At 38.1% G+C, this 23,468-nt stretch overlaps 1 protein-coding gene and 1 non-coding gene across 2 annotated transcripts in view; both read left to right on the top strand.

Moving 5' to 3' along the window:
* CADPS2 (calcium dependent secretion activator 2) overlaps positions 1–23,468 on the top strand; it is a 509,442-nt gene that overhangs the window by 420,247 nt on the left and 65,727 nt on the right. The window contains 4 exon segments of the mRNA XM_027573409.2: positions 1,473–1,528; positions 1,530–1,577; positions 3,450–3,458; positions 13,375–13,531. Coding sequence (XP_027429210.1) covers positions 1,473–1,528; positions 1,530–1,577; positions 3,450–3,458; positions 13,375–13,531 — 270 coding nt within the window.
* On the top strand, positions 15,952–16,101 carry LOC113912098. The gene has a single exon (XR_003516718.1).

Here is a 23,468-nt window from a genome sequence, read left to right as displayed (position 1 = left end):
AGACTGTCTTGCAGAGTCATGAGCCTCCTTGACCTCACTCTCTTTTGAGGATGTTGAAGTGATCATGAAACAGATGGAAGATTGGATAGTTGACATCTAAGGATCCTTTCAGTAGTGATTTTTGGAGTCTGAGTTGTTTAAGATCAGGGGCATGGCTTATACCTCCTCCTACTTCTCACAGTTAAGAACATTGTAGGTACACTCAATTACGTGGGTGTTTGGCAAATTGGTTTTCTGCTCTTGATCCCTGTCGCAGACAAGCAGTGGCTTTTCATCCTGCAGGGAAGTTTGGGAGGATGAGTGCTGGGTTGGGGGCTGGAAACCCTCTGTGTTTATCACACTGTGACCTATAGTAAACTTACAGTAAATGTTTAATGAACAAGCACCAGCCATAAGCAATGTTTCACTCCATCATTGTATATATTCCTTGGAAACAAGCAAATTGGAAGAGTAGCCTCCAGATTTAAGGCTGAAGTTTTAGGAAGAAGTTGAAGGAAAAGGTCCATTGCCAAAAAACAGAGCTCCTTAGGTTCCACAGAAAAAAGCTCTTTTCTGAAAATTTTATTTCCCTTCCTTACAACCTCCTTCCTGGGACAAAGAGAGGGTCCATGAATATAAGACAGTGTTTATCTTCAGTGTCCTTTTTGCAAACTCTGTTCTTCACATTCAGTTTTGAAACGGTTTCATTACACAGGGCACCTCTAATGTCTGCCAGTTTGTTTTATCTCTAAAATCAACTGCTTTTCCTTCTCTGTTGCTGAATTTCAGGTAGCTGCACTTAATCTCATTGTGGCCTGGCCTTTTTATACCAGTTTGCCTTGATGCTGAAAGAGCCTTCAGCTTTAAAGAATGCCTCCCCTCCCCTCTCCAGTTAGAGGAGGGGAGAGGGTGACATAATGGTGGGTAGGGAAGGAGGGGAGGAAATCAGTTCATCGAAGGCTGTCAGAGTGTTTTTAAGTGACTTTTTACTTCTTGAATTTTAAGATCAACATAAACTATATAGAACATTTCAGGCTGAGAATTTAAGTAGCAACAAAAAAGAATAGTTTTTGCTAATGTCAGGAATGACTCATCTGGTAAGAATGGTATTGTATTGGTAATACAATACAGAGAGAAGGAAAAGACTGTGGTATCTGCTCTCTTTGTGTTTCTGACCTTGAGGAGGACTATAACTTGTTTGTTGCAGAAGTTGAGCATCTAATGTGCTGATGCATCTGTTAGTTCTTATATATTAAATGGCACAACACTTGCAGTTCCCTGTAATTGCTTTGTGGGTGAAATGTTTGCTGCAATCTGATGAACTGTTTTGTTTTTTTTTTAAAGAATGTATTTATTTGTATTGTTTGCATCTCTTATTTCTCAAAACTGTGCTTTCTATTCTATTTCAACAACCCTGGTCTCCTCATTGCAAATTGGAATATGTTTGGCTTTTCATTTTCAAGGTAACATTATTATGATTTCTTTTAACATAGAGACCATGAACCAGGCACCTCCTGCTAGAAAGCTGGAAGAGGTTCTTCATCTAGCAGGAGCTCTGCATAGAAGTCTTACAGCAGAATGAAGAGCATCATGCAGAGGTGATGACTTCCTTTAACTGTCCTATAGAGCTCCATGTAATAGCTTTGCCATAGTGGGAAGAGCACTGAAGAAGGGGCCTGCCCATATACTTTGATAGGCATCTGGCCATTTACCTGTAAAAAACTGAGAAACATATGTGCATTTCCTGGATACGCAATTACTATATGTTACAAAGGGGTTGTCTATATATATGATTTATTATCTATTCCTGACAGTAGTCACGGAACATGGGAGAGCTTATGGGATCTGCCAAAGATGTACAAGTAGTAAGAAGCAAAGCTCGAGCACAAACCCCATCTCATGATGTCAGATTGCTTGCTTCTCCCCCCCTCATGCCATGATTGCTTTACTTTTAGAAATGTAAATCAGTGTGCAAAAGGAAAAGTTGCGATCAACTATAACAAAATCAAATAGAAGACATTCATAACTGTATGACTGAGAACTAGTCTTTTATTCTTACCATCAAACTTTTCTTTAAATTTTCAATAAGCCTGCATTTTTTATATAGTTTTCTAAAGTTTTAATTATATATTAACATTCACCCTATAGAGTAGTATTTCACCAGGCCAACTGCTTATTCTAAGACTTACAAGTCTTTCTAATAGTCCTTCTAAAACTCTTTCTTTCTTTCTTTCTTTTTTAAGATTTTATTTATTTATTTGACAGAGACACAGAGAGTGAGCACAAGCAGGGGGGCGTGGGAGAAGCAGGCTTCCCACGGAGCAGGGAGCCCGATGCGGGGCTCAATCCCAGGACCCTGGGATCATGACCTGAGCTGAAGGCAGACGCTTAATGGCTGAGCCACCCAGGCGCCCCATCTAAAACTCTTTCTAATAATCATGAGTTTATTAAAAAAAAAAAAAAAAGTTTTAGGACTTTGGTGGGGAGTGCTTGCTTTGGCAGCACATAGCTAGGATTGGAATGAATTGGGTGGGGAAAATATATGGAATTAAATAAATATAACAAATTTCAGTGCTCTAACAGTACTTTTTTTTCCTGAAGAAGCACATGAAATGGGCAAGAATTTTTTTGAAAGCCCAGATACTTAAGAATTTATAGAATATTTATTTGTAATGAAGCCAAGTTCTCAAAAATATAAGAAACTATAGGAAGTACATTGTAAGCAAATTCTTAAAAGAGTGTTCATGAAACCTTACTATAGGTAACTAAGATTTATTGTATCTAGTTATAAATATGATCATTCAAAACATCTGCTTTTAGCTCACACTATGGAATCTAGTTTTTACCTTGCATCTGTCATGTGTGAACTTGTTATGGATGTTGTATTTTAAACTGAAGAAACAGCTGCTTCAGTAATTTGAAATGAATCCCCATGAGGATCTTTTCTAAGCTGGTACTACTGCTATGTTATGATGAAAATGATTATATGATAAAATATATGTATGTGTTGTCTTTGTCTTTTGTTAAAAGGCATTATCATCAGAGTATTACATCTTTTTAATTAAAAACTATTTCTGATTGGATATTCAATTGCAGTATATTTCACCTAAACAGGTACATCTAATATTCCCATACATTTCACAGAAATACTATTTAATTTTCCTGCCCTCATAAGGAAAATAATTACTTTCCTGTCTTTTAAATACAATTATTAAATGTTGTCTATTCCATGCAATCACTAAATGCTTATTAAAGATAATGTATCCCAACACAATTAAAATGTAAATAATATTTTCTAATCCATAAAAATATGGTTGACTTTATTGAACAGAGAAAAATCATAACTCATAAATATCATTCTACTATATGCTGAAATATAGAACCAGTATAATGACCTCTTTTTAAAAATGCTTTGTAACACTATGGCATTTTCCATTCCCCAATGCTTCCAAATTCTTGGAATCCATCAGGGAAGAGAGGTGAGTAAAACTGTTTCCACTATTTTTCTAGCATGGAATAACTCTCTTAGTGAAGGTAAGATAGAACCCACTTTGATTATAGTTAATTTTAAAGCCAACCTAGTTCTCCTTCCAATTAAAGACTGTTTCTTGGAATGGGCTTACAGTTGTAGTGTTTTGGTAAATGCCTCTTATTAATAATTGCATGCACAATTAAGGCCAGCTGAAAGGATTTTGATAATTAGGTTTTATCTCCTCTTTTTTTTGCCTTTTTCTTTTTTTTAAGATTTTTGTTTTATTTTTTAAGTGATCTCTACACCCAAATTTACAACCCCGAAATCAAGAGTCACATGCTCTACTGACTGAGCCAGCCACATGCCCTGCCCTTTTCTTTTTTTAATCAGAAGATCCAACTTTTTCTCTGAACAATACTGGGGAGTGAATTGGTCTGATTCTAAAGTCATTTCCAGAGTGAATTAGGAGACTGAACTCTTCACTGATCTTTATTCTGCTGGATGTTCAAGCTGGGGTCTCTGTACTCCATGAGCAAGTACCTGGCTCGGCTCCCTTAGAGGTCAGTCCATCTACCTCCCAGAGCCCTCCCTTTGGCTCCTGTGCAGGCTTCTCTTACTCTCATTCTACCCCTCTCACAGTGGCAGTTTACTCTCAGGGCTAAGAGGTTGTTTTGATCTAGCAGTTTCCCAATCAAGCAGTTTTTGTGTCCTTCACATTTTTGACAGTGACTGGCTTACAAGACAGTCCTCCCTTCTCTTGGATGGCCTCTCAACCTCTTCTCTCAGGCTTTTTTCTGATTTGTTTTCTCTTTTAAAAGATAGCTTTAAGATTCTTTCCAGAAAATCCTTAAGGCTGTGTCCACATTCCAGAGTAGACTGTGCCTGACCAGAAACTTAGGCAAACCAATCTTTGTACTGTCCATCCAAAGCCCCTCACTTTGTCAGTGGCGGGACGTCCCAGATGCTGATGAGAAAGCCTTGGGCTCTCACCAGCACAACGTCTCCACATAACACCATTTGACTGATAAGAAAAGGTCCCAGAAAGGTTGAGCAACTTGCCACATGTGCACAGGTGGTAAGTGACAGGACTCCAGACCTGGGCGTTTTGCAGTGAACCACATTGTTATTTCTCTTTCAATAGAGGGGTGCAATGGTTGTCCGACCCTGGTTCTGCTGCCAAGTTTCATACCGGGCATCATAGCAGGGATGTAAACACAGAGTTATGGTGCAATCCTGGAGATGTCCCTTTCCATTCATTCTCTTCCTTTCCTTGCTGACTGGTGTATCCTAGGACCCTGCCTAAGGGGATGGAGTCCTGAAAATATCAGGAGAGGGGCCAAAGGAAGAAACAGGATCATACAAACACAGCTCAAGTTGCTACTTTGTTGGGTATTATTACAGCAGAGTCTTGTTTTAAGGTCCCTAAAATAGTCTAAATGTAATATTGTCCACCATGTCGGTGACAGTGTAAGCAAAAAGGATGTTTGGCAGTAATTTGGTATTTGCAGCATAGACCTCTCAGTTCACTGCACATAGCTGATTCATCTATCACTTCAGCTGCCTGTGCGTCAGGCTCCTCCAGCAACAGAGGTAGGACAGGAAAGGAGTTCAGTGTGGGCACACATATTTGCACATATGCTCACACACATGAACATCAGTATCTGAACCAAATTATGTTTCTGGATGGATTCTAACATGAAGAGAAAGGGTATTTGATATTTTTTCCCATTTGTTTTGCTTTTGCTTCTTTGTGACCTTGCTCTTCTCACTAGTGTGCACATCTAAAGAACATCTTAAAGTCTGGTTATTCGTTCACGAACAAGATCTGTTTACTACCTACTACTAAATTACAGTAATCTCAACAATTGGATTGTATTAATTACATAGCATTTATATCTGGATAGCCAGTGAGATAAACCAACATTTTTTAGGGTGGTTTTAGGTTTAGGGTTAGATTAGCCTCTGGTCCAACAAATGTCCCTCAGTATGGAAGAAGATGATCAGCAGGTGGTTTAGAGATGGTAGAGTTATACAGGCAAAATTCCATTGGCAGCAGTGACTCTCAAATGAGCTTCCATGGGCATAAGTATCCTACCAAAAATGTTTGTTAATTATTTTGTAATTTTTAATACTATAATATATACAATAATATATAACAATAGGGGTAGTGTTTTACTCTGACATACGCTTTGAAGTATTTTCAGTTTATCATCACAGTCGGTTACTTCAATATTTATATTCCTGTATGAACCCAACTAGGGAGAGATTTTGTTGAATTGAAAGAGTTGTAAAAAACTTATGGTTAGTCTGACGGTGGTTTAGGTGTCACCCTCTAGTCTACTGGCCCCTCAAAAGAGCTTACATGTTTCTAGAATATGGCCCGTCAGTGTTACATTGCCTGGTGTGTGTGTGTGTGTATGTTGGGGCTGGGGGTTGTCCTAGACACTAGACTATCTCCTGAGCTTTCAGGATCATCTACAAAATACAGGATTGCAAACTGATCTTTTCCTGGGGAAAAAAATGAGCGCATACAGCATCCCAAACTCAGATTCACTGTTTTTGCTCATTTATGCAGCCATCCTCTTTTTTGTGGTTGTAAATTATAAATTTTAACTATATGGTGAGGGTAAAAGTAATGAAAAGCCTCTTCCCTCAAAGAAATTAGAAAAGATATAAAGAAATAAGATATTAATAGGTGCTCTTGCAAGAAAAAAATCAGGACATTAACAGTGGTCTGATCTGCAAAACATGATAGATATACAGATGGATGGACAGGTAATGTGCTATATATAGTTAATTAAGAGTCTACATGTGTAAAAGCTGGATCTCTGACCTCCAACCAACCTGGATTCAAATTATTGTTCTGTCACCTGCCAACTATTTGACTTTGGGCAAGTCATTTAATCTCTCTGAGTTTGCTACCATAGAAAATAAGGATAATTATAGCATCTACCTTTCTGGATGGATTGTTTGGAGGGTTAAATAATATAACATATAAAAAGCCTTTAGAACAATACTTGGCATGCAAAACATCTAAACTCACATTATAAGATCTGTATGAATTTCAGCTCATTTCTGTAATTACTGATAATGATTAGTTTTGTTTTTTTTGTTTTTTTTTACTTTTGTAGATCAAGAGATTTTCATAAGCATTGAATTTTCACAGCAACCCGAGGGGAGGTTAGGACAAGTATTATTATTGCCAGTTTGCAGATGAGGAAATGGAAGTCCACCCAGGGAACGGATTTGCCCAGGAGCACTCAAGTCTCCCCACTAAGTGCAGAAGCTCAGTACTCACTTCCAGTTTCAGGGTGCCTTCTTAGCTGCCGCTGTTTCCAATGACATTCAGAAAACAAACACAGCTTTCAAAGTATTGTCACCTTGCCACGTATATTGTTGTCACTGTATGAGATATTTTTTATTGTTAGAACTTTGGTAGAAGTGGTTTGGCTAAAGGATTATAATCAAGTTTTGTATTTTCCTCTTAATCAAATTAAACATCGCCTTCTGCCTCTGCCATCTCATTTACACTAGTTAGTGGCTTAGCATTAGAGCCAGGATAATTTTAACCCAGATAATCATGACTTGATTGGTGCCCTGCAGATGGCTGCGTTTCTGGTGGAGACCCTGATGCTCTGGGGCCTCTACCATCTCCATGAAGTGGTCCTCAAGGGAGGACATGATACAGCCTCTCCTCTTACTCACAGGGTCCAGGGTGAGATGACTGCCACCCAGGAGGATGGCAAACAAGATGAGGGGATAGGTGTAGAATCCACCCTGTGTTCTCAAGGTAACAGCCTGTGACCCTTGCTTTTTCTTTTCAAAGACTGTGATTGCTCAAAGCTCTCTCTAGTCATCTTTAGGAGAACAATAAGCATTCATCACAGATTGGCTCGCATTCATCAGGAATACAAATTTGACACACAGATATATATACTTCTGTAAAGCATAATGACAATTTTGAGTTGATGGCAAACTCTTGCCATCCTGAAGCTATTTTTTTTTTTTTTTTTTTTAAGAAAATTCTCTTCCATTTTATTTCATTCCCCACTGTGGCTTTATCTTCCAAGTTCACTTTAAAAAGAGCTATGGAAATTTTTCCAAGTCTTGAAACAAGCCTGACCTAACATGATTGTTATTTTCTTTATTTTATTTTATATTTATTTATTTATTAGATTTTATTTATTTATTTGAGAGAGAATAAGAGCATGAGAGGGGAGAGGGTCTAAGGGAGAAGCAGACTCTCTGCTGAGTGGGGAGCCCAATGCAGGACTCGAGCCTGGGACTCCAGGATCATGACCTGAGCCGAAGGCAGTAGCCTAACCAACTGAGCCAGCCAGGTGCCCCTATTTTCCTAAATTTAATCTTTTGAAAAAACATTGGTTATGAGCTACAAGTGAGACTTTGAAACTGTCTTACTTTGCATTACTGCATTTCTTTTTTTTTTTTTTTTTTTTTTAAGAGAGAGCACGAGCAGGGAGGGGCAGAGGGAGAATGAAAGAGAGAAGCTTAAGCAGGCTCCATGCTCAGCATGGAATCCAACATGGGTCTCAGCCCTACAACCCTGCAATCATGACCTGAGCTGAAATCAAGAGTCGGACGCTTACTGCCTGAACTACCCAGGTGCCCCGTGCCACATTTTTACTAGAGTTTCTCTCCTGCTTGACCTAGTATGTCAGGTCAGTCACCGCTGCAGCTCTAAAAGACAAGAGCAAGACATATGTAATGAAATTACACTGTTTTATTTGTTTACTTTTATATTACTTGTCATATACCCATTTTGGTAGATAGTTAAGGATTCAAAGATAGTATTTTGAAAGAGCAATAGCTCATGACATAGCGCATACCATTTCCAATAGTTTTTCACATTTATATATTTGTAGCAGCAAAATTGAAGTCCTAAACATTGAGCTGGGCATTAAATGTCCCTAACTCTAAAGTCTGTTTGTATTCTTCCTGTAGGCAACATTTTCTTATATTGCCATCCATTAATTCATCACATGGGGATGTTTTTTATTAATATATTGAACATTATTCTTGTGATACAAGTTTTTAAGAAAATACCCAATCTGATGGGGTGACTAGATGGCTCAGTTGGTTAAGCTTTGGCTCAGGTCATGGTACCGGGGTCCTGGAATGGAGCCTCGCATCCAGCCCCGTGTCCAGCCCCATGTCCTGCTCCACATCAGGCTCCAAGCTCAGCAGGGTTTCTCCCTCTGCCCCTCCCCCACTTGAGCTCTCTCTTTCTCTCTCTCAAATAAATAAAATCTTAAAAAAAAATACCCAATGTGTTGATATTTTATAATCCTTTTTGTTTTGTGTCTTGACTGTTGTGTGGTTTTAGTGTAATTTACATTTGAAGAAATTAAATGAAGTTTTACAACCATGTATCTCTTAGAAAGTTCTTGAAAGTAAATGTTGACTTCTCTGGCTATACTATGATGAATCCTTTTTTAAGTGATTAATTTTGATTGGAAGAATAATATAAATTTCTATATCACAGAAATGTGAATGTTTTGTAGTTACTTGGTTAAAAAGTTTTAACACCAGCAAAAGATAAATTTTAAAAGGAGAGGAAGGGGGCACCTAACTGGCTCAGTCCGTAGAGCATGTGGCTCTTGATCTTGGGGTCGTGAGTTCAAGCCCCATGTTGGGTGTAGAGTTTACTTAATAATAATAAAAAAATGTTAAGGGGGGAAAAGACCTGAAAAAATAATTCACTAAAAACAGTATAGAGCCCTTATACATACGAAAAATGTGTTCAAACTCATTCATAATTAGAGAAATGCAAATTAAAACAAAACTGAGATGGAACAGCCAGAGAAATCCATGTTACTTTTTTGTGTGAGTGTGATAAGAGCACTTAACAGAAGATGTAGCCTCTAAGCAAAATGCTGTTAACTATAGGCCCTATACTGTACAGTAGATCTCTAAGACTTGTTTGTCTCGTATAACCAAATCATTGTGCCCTTTCACTAATACATCCCTGTTTCACACTCCTCCCAGGCATGCAGCCCTCTGAAACCACCTCTCTGCTCCTAGGGATTTGACTGTTTTAGGTTCCTCATTTAAGTGAGGTCATGTAGTGTTTGTCCTTTTGTGTCTGGAGTATTTCACTCAGCATAACATCCTCTAGGCTTAACCATGTTGTTGCAAATGGCATGATTTCCTTCTTCTTTTTTAAGGCTGAAAAATATTCCATTATATATAAATGTCATATTTTCTTTATCCATTCATCTGTTGATGGATATTTAGGTTGCTTCCATGTCTTAGTTATTGTGAATAATGCTGCAATGCAGATATCTCTTTAAGGTTCTGATTTCAACTCCTTCAGATGTAAACTCAGAAGTGGGATTGCTGGATCATATGATACTTCTGTTTTTAATTTTTTGAGAAACCTCCATACTGTTTACCATAGTGGCTGTAGCAGTTTACATTCTCACCAACAGTATACAAGACTTCTCTTTTCTCTACATCTTCAATAAAACTTACCTTTTGGGTTTGGTTTTGTTTTTTTGTTTGTTTGTTTGTTTATAATAGCCATCCTAATTAGGTGTGAGATGATAGCTCGTTGTGGTTTTGATTTGCATTGGAAAATCAAATTATGATTAATAATGTTGAGGACCTTTTGCGTATAGCTGTTAGCCATTTGTTAGGCTTCTTCAGAGAAATGTCCATTCAGGTCTTTGCCCATCTTTTATTCAGGTTATTTGGGGTTCTCATGCTATTGAGTTGTAGGAGTTTTTTGTACACTTTGGATATTAACCCTTTATTAAACGAACTTTTTGCAAATATTTTCTCCCATTCCATAAGTTGACTTTTCATTTTGTTGATGATTTCCCTTGCCATGCAGAAGCTTTTTAGTTTGTTGTAGTCCTTTTTATGTATTTTTGCTTTTGTTGTCTGTGCATTTCGTGTCAATATTCATATTCATTGGTTAATGGTCCCTTATCTTTTTTATTCCTGTGGCATTGGTTGTGATGTCCTCTCTTTCATTTATGATTTTATTTATTTGCATTTTCTTTTTTTTTAGTCAGAAGTTTTGTTGATATTGTTTATTTTTAAGAACCTTAATTCTTAGTTTCATTGATCTATTGTTTTATAGTCTCTATTTCATTTAAGTTCTAATCTTATTTTCTTTCTTTTCCTAATGTCAGACTAAGTTGGTTCTTTTTCTAGTTTCTTGAGGTGTGACATGACGTGGTAGTTTGAGATCTTTCTTCTTTTTTAATATAGGTGTTTATTGCTATAAACTTCCTTCTTAGTCCTGCTTTTACTGCATCCCATAAATTTTGATATGTTGTGCTTTCATTTTTGTTTGTCTCAAGATATCTTCTGTTTCCCTTAAGTTTCTTCTTTCACCCAGTAGTCTTTTAAGAGTGTCTTGTTTATCTCCATGTATTTGTGAATTTTTCTGTTTTCCTTTTGTTACTGATTTTTAATCTCATTCCACTGCTATTGGAAAAGACACTTGGGATGATTTCAAAAGTTAAGTTTTTTGTGACTTAGCATGTGATCTATCCTCGGTATTGTTCTGTGTGTGCTTGAGAAGAATGTGCAGTCTGCAGCTGCTGGGTGGAATGTTCTATATCTGTCAGTTAGATCCATTTGGTCTATAGTGTTATTCAAGTCTGCTTTTTCCTTATTAATTTTCCATCCAGATGAGATCTGTTCATTATTGAAAGTGTACTATTGAAGTCTCCTCTTGTAATTGTATTGCTTTCTAGTTCTCCTTTCAGATCTGTCAATGTTTATTTTATATATTTATGTGCTTTGAGGTGGTGTGCATATATATTGTTTTATCTGGCTGGAAAATTGACCCTTTATCATTATGTAGTGACCTGCTTTTTCTCTTATGGCAGTTTTTGACTTAAAGTCTGTTTTGTTGGATGTTAGTATATGCACCCCTGCTCTCTTTTGGTTACCATTTATATGGAATATCTTTTGCCATTCCTTCATTTTCAGCCTATGTGTGTCCTTCAATCTAAAGTCTCTCATAAGCATATAGTTGGATCTTGTTGTTTTATTCATTTATTCAGTCTGTGTCTCTTGATTGGGGAGTTTAATTTACATTTACACTTAAAGTAACTATTCTTAGGCAAGGATTTACCTTTTAACTGGACTCCAGACCTTTTAACACTATTTTAAAGTGGTAACAACTTAAATTTAATCACATACAAAAACACACTTTTACTGCCCCCCCACACACATTATGTTATTCATATGAGAATTTACTTCTTCAGTATTGTGTATCCATTAACAAATTGTTCTGATAATAGTCCTTATTAATACTTTTCCCTTTTATGATTAAAAAAAAAAAGCTTTTGTTAACACTCTGCATACTCATGATGAGGGTAATAAAGGTTGAATTGAGACAGTTTTCATCCTTAACTGAAACTCACATCTTGATCAGTTGATATCAGATCTCACATAGCCCAGCCACATTTATAAAGTGAAGAGTAATCAATCTCTTCACTGTAGGATGGGATTAGTAGAATCAAACATTTTGAAAGTCTGTCCTTGAAGGACTAAGAGAAAAGTATGTTCTAATCTTTACACGAGAACTCTACATTCTTTAACTCCCATTACCATATAATGGCAGTTCTGTTTGCAGTTTGCTCATTAAAGAAGACCTGAGAATGTATCCCCAAAAGCTCAAGCTTAAAATACAAGACCGCCATGTTAAATTTTTTGTTGACATTAGTCCCAGCAAAGGCTCTGGCTGACTGTAAATGTCTTCTCCTATTTATCTAAATATGGATTTCTTAGGAAACTTGGCTCTCTGTTAAAGGTATTTTTAATTAATTGGACCAACTTTTAAAATGTATGCCACATTTAAAATCATACAATTTCCTATATTATAGTTTGCTCCTTTATATAAATCAAATAGATCTGAGGGAAAAAGACACTTAAAACTTTATATTTCAGTATGAGTTATCTGATTTGGATTTGATTTTTCTTTACAAAACCCAAATTCATTCATTACAGTCATGCTTATCTACTTAACAGTTTAGGGAACAATTTGGCAATTTTGTGGTTGGTAGGGTTTATGGGCCAGCTGGCTGGCAGGGACCCCAGGAAGTTGGGCTTGCTGCTAGGTTCCATGGGCACGTGGTGTTGGAGCTCTGATCCATCATCAGACCACATTGTTTTCAAGAACTTTCTAAAAAGTAAATACTATTTTCATTCATCTAAACAGGTTTTTTTAAGACGATTATTGCCATTACCCAAAAGGAATTAGAAAATATCTAGCTGAGTATAAAGTAATAACATATACAGACTTGTCTTTGTAGTGTTTACAGCCTAAATTTAAGAGGCAGAAATTAAAATATTCACATATGTAGTCATATATGCAATACCAAGACTTGTGAAATTAAAATGCTGAGCATCAGAGAGACTGTGTAAGACTTGCTAAGACTACCTACCTACCAGAGTACCTAATTTACATTGGAGGGTCTGGAAATCCCTCTCTATCCCTACACTATGGAAGTGTATTTGAGTTTTGGACCTTAGATTTATTTTAAAAAGTACTACAAATAAAAAGTAGCATTTTTTGAAAGAAGAAATTTTACACACAAATTTTAAGTAGGCAAACTTGGCATTAAATGAAATATGAAATCTAAAATAGAATTAAAATGCGAAATGACATGTATTGTTTTACTGTAAAAACACATGTTTAATTTAGAACAGATGAAAAATACATAAAACAAGAAGTTTAGTATCTCATAATTTTAAGCATAACTACTATGATATTTTATGTATTTCTAATATCTTTTTCTGTGAGTAGAAATATTTTAAAATGTGGTATCCTATTCTACAACATTCTACAATGTCATTTTCAGTGACGTTTTCAGGTGGCACAATATTTGTGTGTGTTTCTAAGAAGTAATCTAATTTTGCATTGTTTCTTTATCCTTTTACAGGCATTTGCCTGGTGGCCTGATTTATTGGCAGAGCATGCAGAGAAATTTTGGGCTTTATTCACAGTAGATATGGATACTGCACTGGAGGCCCAACCACAAGACTCCTGGGATAGTTTTCCTCTTTTCCAACTGCTCAATAATTTCCTCAGAAATGACAGTAAGCACTTGCGTTTTCTTTAGTATATGAAATGGGGAGGACGGAGAGAATGTTGTGCGTGTGAATGTGTATTTACAGAGCTCTCGCACTAACTCAGCAAGACTGACATAGATAACAATAGTTATCTCTTTTGCTCAGTCTCCCTGAGTTTTTAAGGCCGGGTTCTGGGGAAAAGCAGTAACATGCCCACTTTGCTCCACTGGCCCTGGAAGTTCCTGTTATTTCTCCCCTCCTGCTGACATAGGCATCTTTCTCTTTGCACCTTGTGAATCAGAAAATCTTCAAAGGTTAGCATTTCTAAAGCACTGGAGAATACTTACGTCTCTGAAAGACATCTTAGAAATGTGTCATTAGTCTGGGAATTCATGCTTTGTTAAGGTTTCTATTTCTATTTTCTATTTTTATTATGCATTCTGATAATATTGTTTGCCTGAGAGGGATTCACTTCCGTAGATGATGGTGTAATATTGCTGTATGGTATGGGTTGTTCTCTCAGTGTTGAGAAATTTAAGAGAATGTAAAGGTCCTCTACTGAGACATTTCCTTCCAATACAATAATAACGTTTACGAATTTTCTGATGCATGGTCTTCTAGCGGCCAGAACAAACCTAGTTTTACATCAGGACTTTATAGGGACATTTCTTAACATACAGATTCCTAGGCCTTTCCTATGATGACTCTCCTTGAAATTTCCCTTCAACCCAGCTTTGGTTACTGCTGACATCCTTTGCTTTAACACTTGCAGTGGTCATAGCGTCACCAGGTACGTATTCTAGACAGTTCTTCCCATTATAGACCAAGGTGACCTCTGTGTCATCCTACCCTCTGGTTCTGACTTGTTCTGCTCAATGGATGGAACAGGCTTCTACTATTGTGTGTTTTCTTCTCCGAGCCATTGCTGACAGGTCATTCAGTTCTTCCTCACATGGTAGGGTTTCTGTGCCCACTACCCTGCTTATCACCTTCCCCTGCCCAGACCTCACTCCATTTCTCAGGATTGCCCTGGAGTGTGGTGCTGCGAAGAACACAGCGCTCACAGTGTGACCCGAGTAACCCAAACCCCCGGGAGAGGTGCCCTTCCCCTGCCCTGTCTTCAGCTCATACTGCTCCAACTCGCCAAGGAACTCGGTCCCCCTTTGATACGTTTCAAACTTGCTGTATTTTAAAACGCCAGAGCTTTTTACTGCTCTCTTCCCCGGCACCACTGCTGTGTGCTTCTAGGTTTAAACTTAAACCCATGTCTTTACGTTTGTCTTTGCTTTTTAAAAAAGTACTTCTTTTGGCTTTGTTCATCACTCCTTATTTCTTACCTTTCTTTGTTGTTCATCCCTTGAATCTCTGATAAAACTACTACTGTTTTACTGGGGGTTGGGGGGGTCCACACTAATACGAAATTTTGTGTAGTGTAGTATTAGAACCTCCCCATGGACATCAGATTTAGGACAGCAGGTTAAGAACCTCTGTCAGAGTAAGAGAGGCATCATTTTTAGTAATTAATAACATGAACTTTGATGCCAGACAGATTCACATGTGTCTCTGCCACTTGCACCTTGACCTTTGACAATAGCTCAACCTCTGTGGACCTTAGGTTCTTCATCTATAAAGGAAGGAAAATATTAGTACCTACAGTGTCACTGGTGGTGAGAATTAATACCATAGTATCTCATGTATAGTAGATACAAAATAAATATTAGTCTGTGAAAATTTCAGTCTTGACTCTTTGAACCAATTTCATCTCCTATCCAGTTTCATTTCCAATGATCCTATTAGAAAGCCAAAGAACTAAGCTCCATTTCCTACTTCAGATTTAACCAGTGTCTACTCTCAAAAGTTGCTAACCCCACACTCAATTATCGGTATGTGAATCATGCATTCTGCAAACGATGACCAGCCAGCTTTTAAGTTGTACTTTGATTCCCTCCTGCCAGCTAGAAGACTTTAAATGACCTTCTCCTTTTCCCAGTCTTTTAGCATCATTTGTTTTCTGCTAAGAAGTTATAACTCAGGTTTAATATTATCTTAAGACAATAAACCTGGACCAAAAATAAATACATATACTGTGCATTAAGTCCCTAACTGAAAGTAAATAAGCATAGGCTTATTTCTAACTGCTTTCTCCATTTGCATGAAAATTCAATAATTGACCATATTTAGATTTATTTAGGAGTTTATTCAAAGATGGGGCATTTATTAATGTTCACAGTCAAACAGTAAAGATGATGAATCATTTAACTTATTCAACAAATCAGAATTTATTTATGGAGAAAACAAGTGTAGACCTCTTAGAAATTTGGGTGGGGGGGGAACCTCTACTGCAACTCCAATGAATTAGCATCCTTTAATGTTTATTTTTAAGAAGAGCTCTTGCATTGCAAGTGTAAATTTGTGAGAGTTATGTCAACAAGAACGCTAAAATGCAGGGCTTGTCTCTCATGGGGCTCTGTGGGGGGGAGGGTTTGGGGGGAGCTCCCTTTTCTCCTCAGCCAGGGTTGGAGGCCAAGATCAGCCCCCAAGGATCATTGTCAGGGCTGCCATGAACTGGCAGCTTTGTTTTCCTGCCTCAGACATCTGTAGTTGCTGGGAGCCCCCACTTGGTCTATAGCAAGCCTGCTGACCCCACAGCCAGACTAGGGTGTGAAGTGGTAGCACTGGGCATGGAATCTCTGGCTCTCCTTGGATAGTGCCAGGCTCCCATGAGCTGATGCTGGCCTGCATTGCCCCAATAGTAGCCTGACCTCCTGCATGCCCCATAGACAACACCTAACAAACACTCTTAAATGCAGTTCTGCACAGGATTGCCAGGGGTGGGGTGGTGAGGAAGAGCCCGGAGCGGGTGTTGGAGAAGGAGCTCCGTGTGAGCCAGGGCAAGGAGGTCAGCCCTGGTGCCTCAGTCTTTAGGCATCTGCCTTCGGCTCAGGTCATGATCCTGGGGTCCTGGGATTGAGCCCCACATTGAGCTCCCTGCTCCGTGGGAAGCCTGCTTCTCCCTCTCCCACTCCCCCTGCTTGTGTTCCCTCTCTCGCTGTGTTTCTCTCTGTCAAATAAATAAATAAAATCTTAAAAAAAAAGGGGGGGGTCAGCCCTGACGCTCGGGACAGTGACAGGGGCTGCGCGCCAAGCCCCGCTTCTCAGCCCCTAGCTGTTCGAGCTGGATAGTGGGCGCTCCACACGGCTGCAAGCAGGAAGTTTTCTGTGTTGAAGTGCCTGCTTCCATCAACTGACAAAACAATGTATTAGAAAAGTTTTCAAGTTCTAACAGTTTTTCTTCACTAACCAAAGTTCTGAAATCATCTTATTTTGTTCTAAGAGCAATAAACCACTTTCTGTGGAACTGTGGGGGGAAAAAAACCACTAAAATGAGAACAACAGAAATTTAATTTTTATCTAGACTTGGCGAATATTTAATTCAAAAGAGTTGCATGCTCCTTTTCCTGTTTTAAGCCATTTCTGTAACATCGGCTTCTATTAAATGCATAGTGTATCGTTGTATGTTGTTTTGTCACACATGATTCAGTTAAAACATGGAAGCATTACTGATCTCTTTTGAGCAATGTCAGTTTTGGGGTAAGTCTAGATCTTGGCTTTGATTTGGCAATGATTAACAGATTTGAGAAAACATCAATTATTTCAGAGAAAAACAGCTCCTCTATGTAGTGAGGTAAATAGAAAAGTTCCCCAGTGCTGTAATTTCCTTTTGGTATCGGGAGTACAAGAGAGTCTGGGGAATTGAAATAGAATATAGTGACTTTCACCTCAAACTCACAAGTTACTATCCAAAGCCAAGACCACTGAGCATCTTAATAGTTGGTAAAACATACCTTTTTTTTTTTTTTTGCTATTAATATCGCTCTTGATAATAATGAAGAACATTGTTAATAATTCTGTGCTTGTTTTATTAAATTCCTGAAATATTCAGATGGTGATTTACTGAATGCAATCCAAATGTTAAATGTCAATGTATCGCTGCCGCCATATTGACCTTTTGGAAAAGCTTTAAGAAAACATAAAACTTGTCTCCCTTTAATCCCGCCTAGAAAGAAAGAGCCTTACATCACTGCCATGGCATGACAGCTTTTACCACATTGACCCAATTAACATTACATCCCAAATTCTAATTAGTTACAACTTTAGCCGGGAGTAATAGAAAGAGACTGCTCTGCAAGTCCCAGTCTTGGAAGGGGAAATATTTTGCTAAATAACAGTGTTTGCTGTTACCTCACATGTGCTGCACAACTAATTATATAGATTTTAAATCGTTGTGATTTATGATAATGTTGCATGCGTATGTCTGCTTGGCCAAAATAAAAATTACTAACACATCTCCCAGTAGTTGGGGGTATTAGTTAGAATTTTTACTTTATTTGTGCCTTGAAAACTTGGTAACTGTGTTGTTTGGGGTTTTGTCTTTCAATGAATAATTCAGATGTCTCCACTGGTTGTTTACCATCTTTCTTTTATTAAAATCTTGATGCTTTGATATTTTAAAATAGGTGCTTATCTTTTGGAAAGTGGACAGGATTTTTTTTTTAAAGGACTTTATTTATTTATTTGACAGAGACATAGCGAGAGAGGGAACACAAGCAGGGGGAGTGGGAGAGGGAGAAGCGGGCTTCCTGCTGAGCAGGGAGCCCGACGCAGGGCTCCATCCAAGGACTCTGGGATCATGACCTGAGCCAAAGGCAGACGCTAAACGACTGAGCCACCCAGGTGTCCCTGTGGACAGGATTTTTGACAAAGCTCTTCATTTTTCCAGCTGAGGAAACTAAATCCCTAAGAGGCGATGTGCCTGGGCAGGATCTTGCTGATGGGGATCACCAACAGGGTGCTCACTTGGTGGTCTCCAGTTCAGTCTGGGTCTGCACTAACAAAAGCAGATTCTGGGGCATTTATAGAATAATACATTCTTTAAAGGAAGATAGGAAATTCCTTGAAGTTTTATTTTTACCTTAGAAAATTCTCAGAAGGTCCTTGAGTTGTGGGGGCAGGGGAAGAGAGTTGGTTAAAGGGTACAGAACAAACCGGAGAATGGTATATGTTGTCCTTTCACGTACGTTATGAAACATCCATGATGAGAATGCCAGGGACTAAACTAATGAGTGGGGGAAAAGATTCAGGACAGCAAATTCAGTTTTTATTTTAAGGAGAAGAAAATTCTGCGGGGGGCATGCATCTTCCCTTAGAGTTGGGCATGATTAGGGAAAGTCTTAGCCTTAAGAACCAGTCCTTGGAGATGAAATGTGGTGTTTCCTCAAGGGAAGAGTACAAGCTGCACCATAATTTTAGCAACTGTCACCAATCTCCCGCCCCTCACAGACTCACCCACTGATTCCCAGAGCAGGACTGATGATGAAAACAAACTCCGGCTCCTTCATTTCTGTCCAGAAAAGACTGGGCTCCTGCTTGTCCCTCCAACCTACCTCCGTCCACCCTGATCCACTTCCCCCCAACTAAAAAGATAATTAAATGGGTAATCACTTTAAATGGTATCTAAGGAAACAGTCTTGAGAAAGAGATGTATTAAAATTGAGGGAAAATAAATGTTTTCATAATGAAGCAATTAGCATGATAGTTAAATGATGCTGTGCGACTGACTGTAAAGCTGGTACAAATAGATTCTCCCCTTGCATGCTATCTTCCACAATTGTCTTGTCGATAATAGATATGGCAAGTGACCGCTTCTGACAAACGAAAGCCATCTGCAAATGGCACAAATCATTTCTTTCAGCACTACTGAAAGGCAAACCCTTGGAGCTAGTCACCTTTTAATCTGTGGATATGTTAGCAAGTGGCAAATGACCATTCTTTTGGGAACAGATTCCCAAGTGAAAAATACCACGATGCTTCTTCTTTAATTAACAGCCTTTTCACATTGCTAGCACATTAAAGCCATCCTGAAGAACACCCGTGCTTATATAATCAATGTCACAGAGTCTCTGCCTAAACGAATAATAAATGTTCAGGCTCTACACTAAGTGAAAACCTATTCTCCAAGACTTTCACCTTCATAAAGATGGGCTCATAAAAATCGAAAAAAGAAAAATTGGAATGTGGTCTCATGAGGATAAAAAGGCTAGTGTTAATAATTAACAAGGAGAGTGAAGTGGAGTCAAATTAGCCATAATAGAGCCCAGAGTGACTGGCAAAGTCACCTCTCATTATCAAAAAACTCATTAAGAAATGAAGAAGTGGAAATCCCGCTGGGTTATTCTCACACTTAGGCTGTATCAGAGATTATTTTTCAGATTTCTTTCAAATGAAGAACTGTTAGGTCACCATATTGCGTATGAGGTTAATCTTCAAGCTTTGAAATATGAAGGGCTGACACCTGCGTGTTATTCTACCTCAAGCACTTAAATAAGCTGTGCACCTGAAATTCACGAATTGGTGTTTATAGATACATCTGTACATACATCTACTAGGAACAATGCAGAATGGATGTAACTTCTAGACTATAGCAGCGCTGTGTACCAGCCTAGTTTTATAGATAGGCACTTTTATAAATGATGAGATGACCACTAAAATGCGAAAATTTATTTAATTTCAATGTCCAGAGTGGACTGAATTCAAAATTATATGTCAGAATTTGTTTTGCCAGAGAGTATAGTAAATATAAAAACAAGGAGTCACTAGCTTTTTCTTTTTAGTTGAGTTCCACCGTGTTGCTCTGCATTCTTTACTACATGTAGACATTTTAAATTCTTAGTCTGCTTTTTATATTTTCGTAGAACTTAATGCCTTCAAGAAAATAACCTGCTGTAAAAGGCCTGTGTGTCCTTCACAGTAGATTGGCAGAAACCTCTGTAAGTCCTAAAGGCCATGAGCATCAAGAACCCTGCATTTGAGGGCTGTTGATCACATTACAGCCATTCTCAACTGTTTGCATCATCTAGAACAAGCATTTTGGAACATAATCCCAATCAGAAGGTTGTACATAACTGGACTAAAATTATAGACTTTTCCCTTTGGCTTTTATATTAATCTCGTAAAAGACAGCATGAGAACTACAGGACTGTGAGACTTCTTTATCTTTACCCTAAGCCTTGGTTAATGTTGATATTGTTTTTTTCCTGAATTAATCCTGCAAGAAACAGGTGCTCAATGCCTAAAATTTATAAATTCCAGTCACCTTGCAGAAACATGGATTAAAAACAGTTCTGGCCCTTGAAAAGCATATCATCTAGTAGGGCATATGGACATATATACCCTACTCACCATAATGCAATAGTTTATAAAAATATAACTCAATTATATGTACTGTACTATGGCATTTTTAATTATAGTTTTAAACTCGGATTTGTTGGATTTGGAGTTGTTGTCCAAAATATAGGAAACATTGCAACACCAGGGTTCTCACTCCTTTGGTAGGTAGGTAGGTAGATAATTTTTAACAAGTGTACCAAGGGGAAAGGAAGAATTGGATGTGGTTTTAGGAGATTGTTATGCTAATAAATGTACAAATTAAACATTACCAAACTATATAAATTTACATATCAAAGTTTTAAGTAAAAGGAAAATAAAACCCAATGAATTTCCTATTCTACTTACAAAGCACACTTTCAAAGTTTCCTTTAGGCAGTGGATTTTTGTTGGTATTTATTCAGTAAACACACATGTACTGAGTTCCTAAATAACGTGCCAGATTCTTGGCTGGGTGCTACTCCTAGATCTCCGGGGATTTTTTTGTTTGTGTGTGTGTATTTTCTTCCTTTTACATAAGTCTGTTCTAGGCTGCAGTCCTCCTGACTTTTCTACTGAAGCCCATGTTCATATTTTCAGTGGTAGAGATCCTCATTATATGCATTTGTCAACATGGAGAGTGGCCTACTAATTTTATATCTTAGTCCAGTGGGCTTTCATTGTGCAAGATCCCTACAGTTTGTAGTCCCTTGAATAATTGTTTTATGGCCAAGTCTTATTTTTATTACGGTCAGTGTTGTTTGTTTTGCTGGTCATGAATTACTCGTTTCTTCCGAAATGCCTATTTAGAATTTTAGTGGGGGAAGTCATTCTTCCTAGTAATCCATTAATGCTGACTAATTGGAAGGGAGTGGCACAATATAAAATTGGGTTACATGGACCCAGGAGTCAACAGCATATTTTTACCCTAAAAAGAATACAGGAACTCTTTTATCTGTTTATTCTTCATTTATCCAGTGATTATTATCTCAGTAATTGTTAATTGGATCATAGTTTAAATTCTCAGTTACAATCTTCCTATTAAAAGCTAATGACAGGGGCACCTGGGTGGCTCAGTCGTTAAGCGTCTGCCTTCGGCTCAGGTCTTGATCCCAGAGTCCTGGGATCGAGCCCCGCATGGGGCTCCCTGCTCTGCGGGAAGTCTGCTTCTCCCTCTCCCACTCCCCCTGCTTGTGTTCCCTCTCTTGCTGTGTCTCTCTCTGTCAAATAAATAAAAATCTTTTAAAAATAAATAAATAAATAATAAAAATACAAGTACTTTTGTAAATGTAAGACTCTTTTTGGTATGTAAATAATCAACACTAATTTATTAAATATTGGGATGCTCAAAATAATTGGGCACATCTGCATCCCTAGTTTACCTTTTATTTAAGCCTTTTTGTTTCTTTTGCCATTTCTAATTGTACTGTTAGGCTTGATGTCATTGATGCTTCATTATTTTCTGACAAGGTGATACTTGGAAACGTGGCATCTTTGGGGGAAAAAAGATGATTTAACAAAGTAGATGCTGGTCCTTCACTTACATTCTTGTAACCGCTCTTTTAGAGTCCTGAGCTGTCCTTTCTACTTCCACACCTCAGATATAATGTCAGAAGCTTTCTTGGATAAGGCCATACTGAGAACTTGCCTCTTCCAATGAGCTGTTAGAATGGGTGCCTTGGAGAGGCTTGATTTGGACAGGCGGCAGCCCCATATAACAATCTATCCTTACTAAACCAGATGGAGAAGATAGAAACACTCATTCTGATGCCTGGGGCTACATATTAAGAGGGCTTTTGACAGTGTCTGATAGGAGCGGAATGCAAACTGGCATATGGGCAACTGAGAAAAAGAGCACACATTTCCATACACAAGTACAGTGCGTGTGTATTTCCATAGTCCTGCCTTTTGACACCACGCTTTCTCTTTTCTTTCTTGCCCCCTCTGCATTTTTTTTCTTTATTTCTCCTCCTTTCTCCTCTTCTGTTTCTCCCTCTTTCTTTCTTTCCTTCCTTCCTCCCCGCCCTCCTTCCCTTCCTCTCTCCCCTTTCCTGAGTCTAATTACCAAAGAAGTAATACTGCCAATTTCCAATTTTCTAAAACTTTGGAAAATGGGTCTATAATTTGATTTTTAAAAAAATAAAAAGGACACTCTGCTGAAACATGAGCAGACTTTTGGCCAGAATTAAGCATCTGTGACAGGTCTTAGGAAAACATTTTCTTCCCCTATCTTCAGGATGTGAAAGTTTGCTATCAAGAGTCATGACTGAACAGAAAAAATCCTCCCCTTGCCGCATTCATTAAAATATGAGACATAAAATAGCCAACATTCATATCCAGAAGAATTTTCAGCAGTCTGATCTTGGACATGGATCAAAAATAGGACTTTCATACCAATATTAGTTAATACTGTATATTCTATATAAGATATGAAGAATATGCAGGCTTCAATAAGTTCTTAGTTTCCTGAATAATAATGTAGTCATTTTAATGTTGTATCTGTGTAGTTTTTCATTCAGCAAACATTTGAACACTTGCTTGGAGCCAGACATTTTGCTGGATACTAAAAATACAGATATGGTCCCTCCCTCAAAGACTTTGCACCCTTGTAGGGAGAAATAGAAGTGTCAACAGGTGCAGAAATATGCTGTGGACCACAATGGAAGCCTGTACGGGGTAGAGAGAAAACAGGTGAAACCAGTAACTGGGCAAGGGGACAACAGAACAAAGCATTTCCAGAAAAGTTTCAAGCAGTTCAGTG

The sequence above is a fragment of the Zalophus californianus genome, chromosome 12 (genome assembly GCF_009762305.2).
Source record: "Zalophus californianus isolate mZalCal1 chromosome 12, mZalCal1.pri.v2, whole genome shotgun sequence".
NCBI lineage: Eukaryota > Metazoa > Chordata > Mammalia > Carnivora > Otariidae > Zalophus > Zalophus californianus.
The sequence above is the reverse complement of the archived record's forward strand: the minus strand, read 5'-3'. Positions and strand labels throughout refer to the sequence as shown.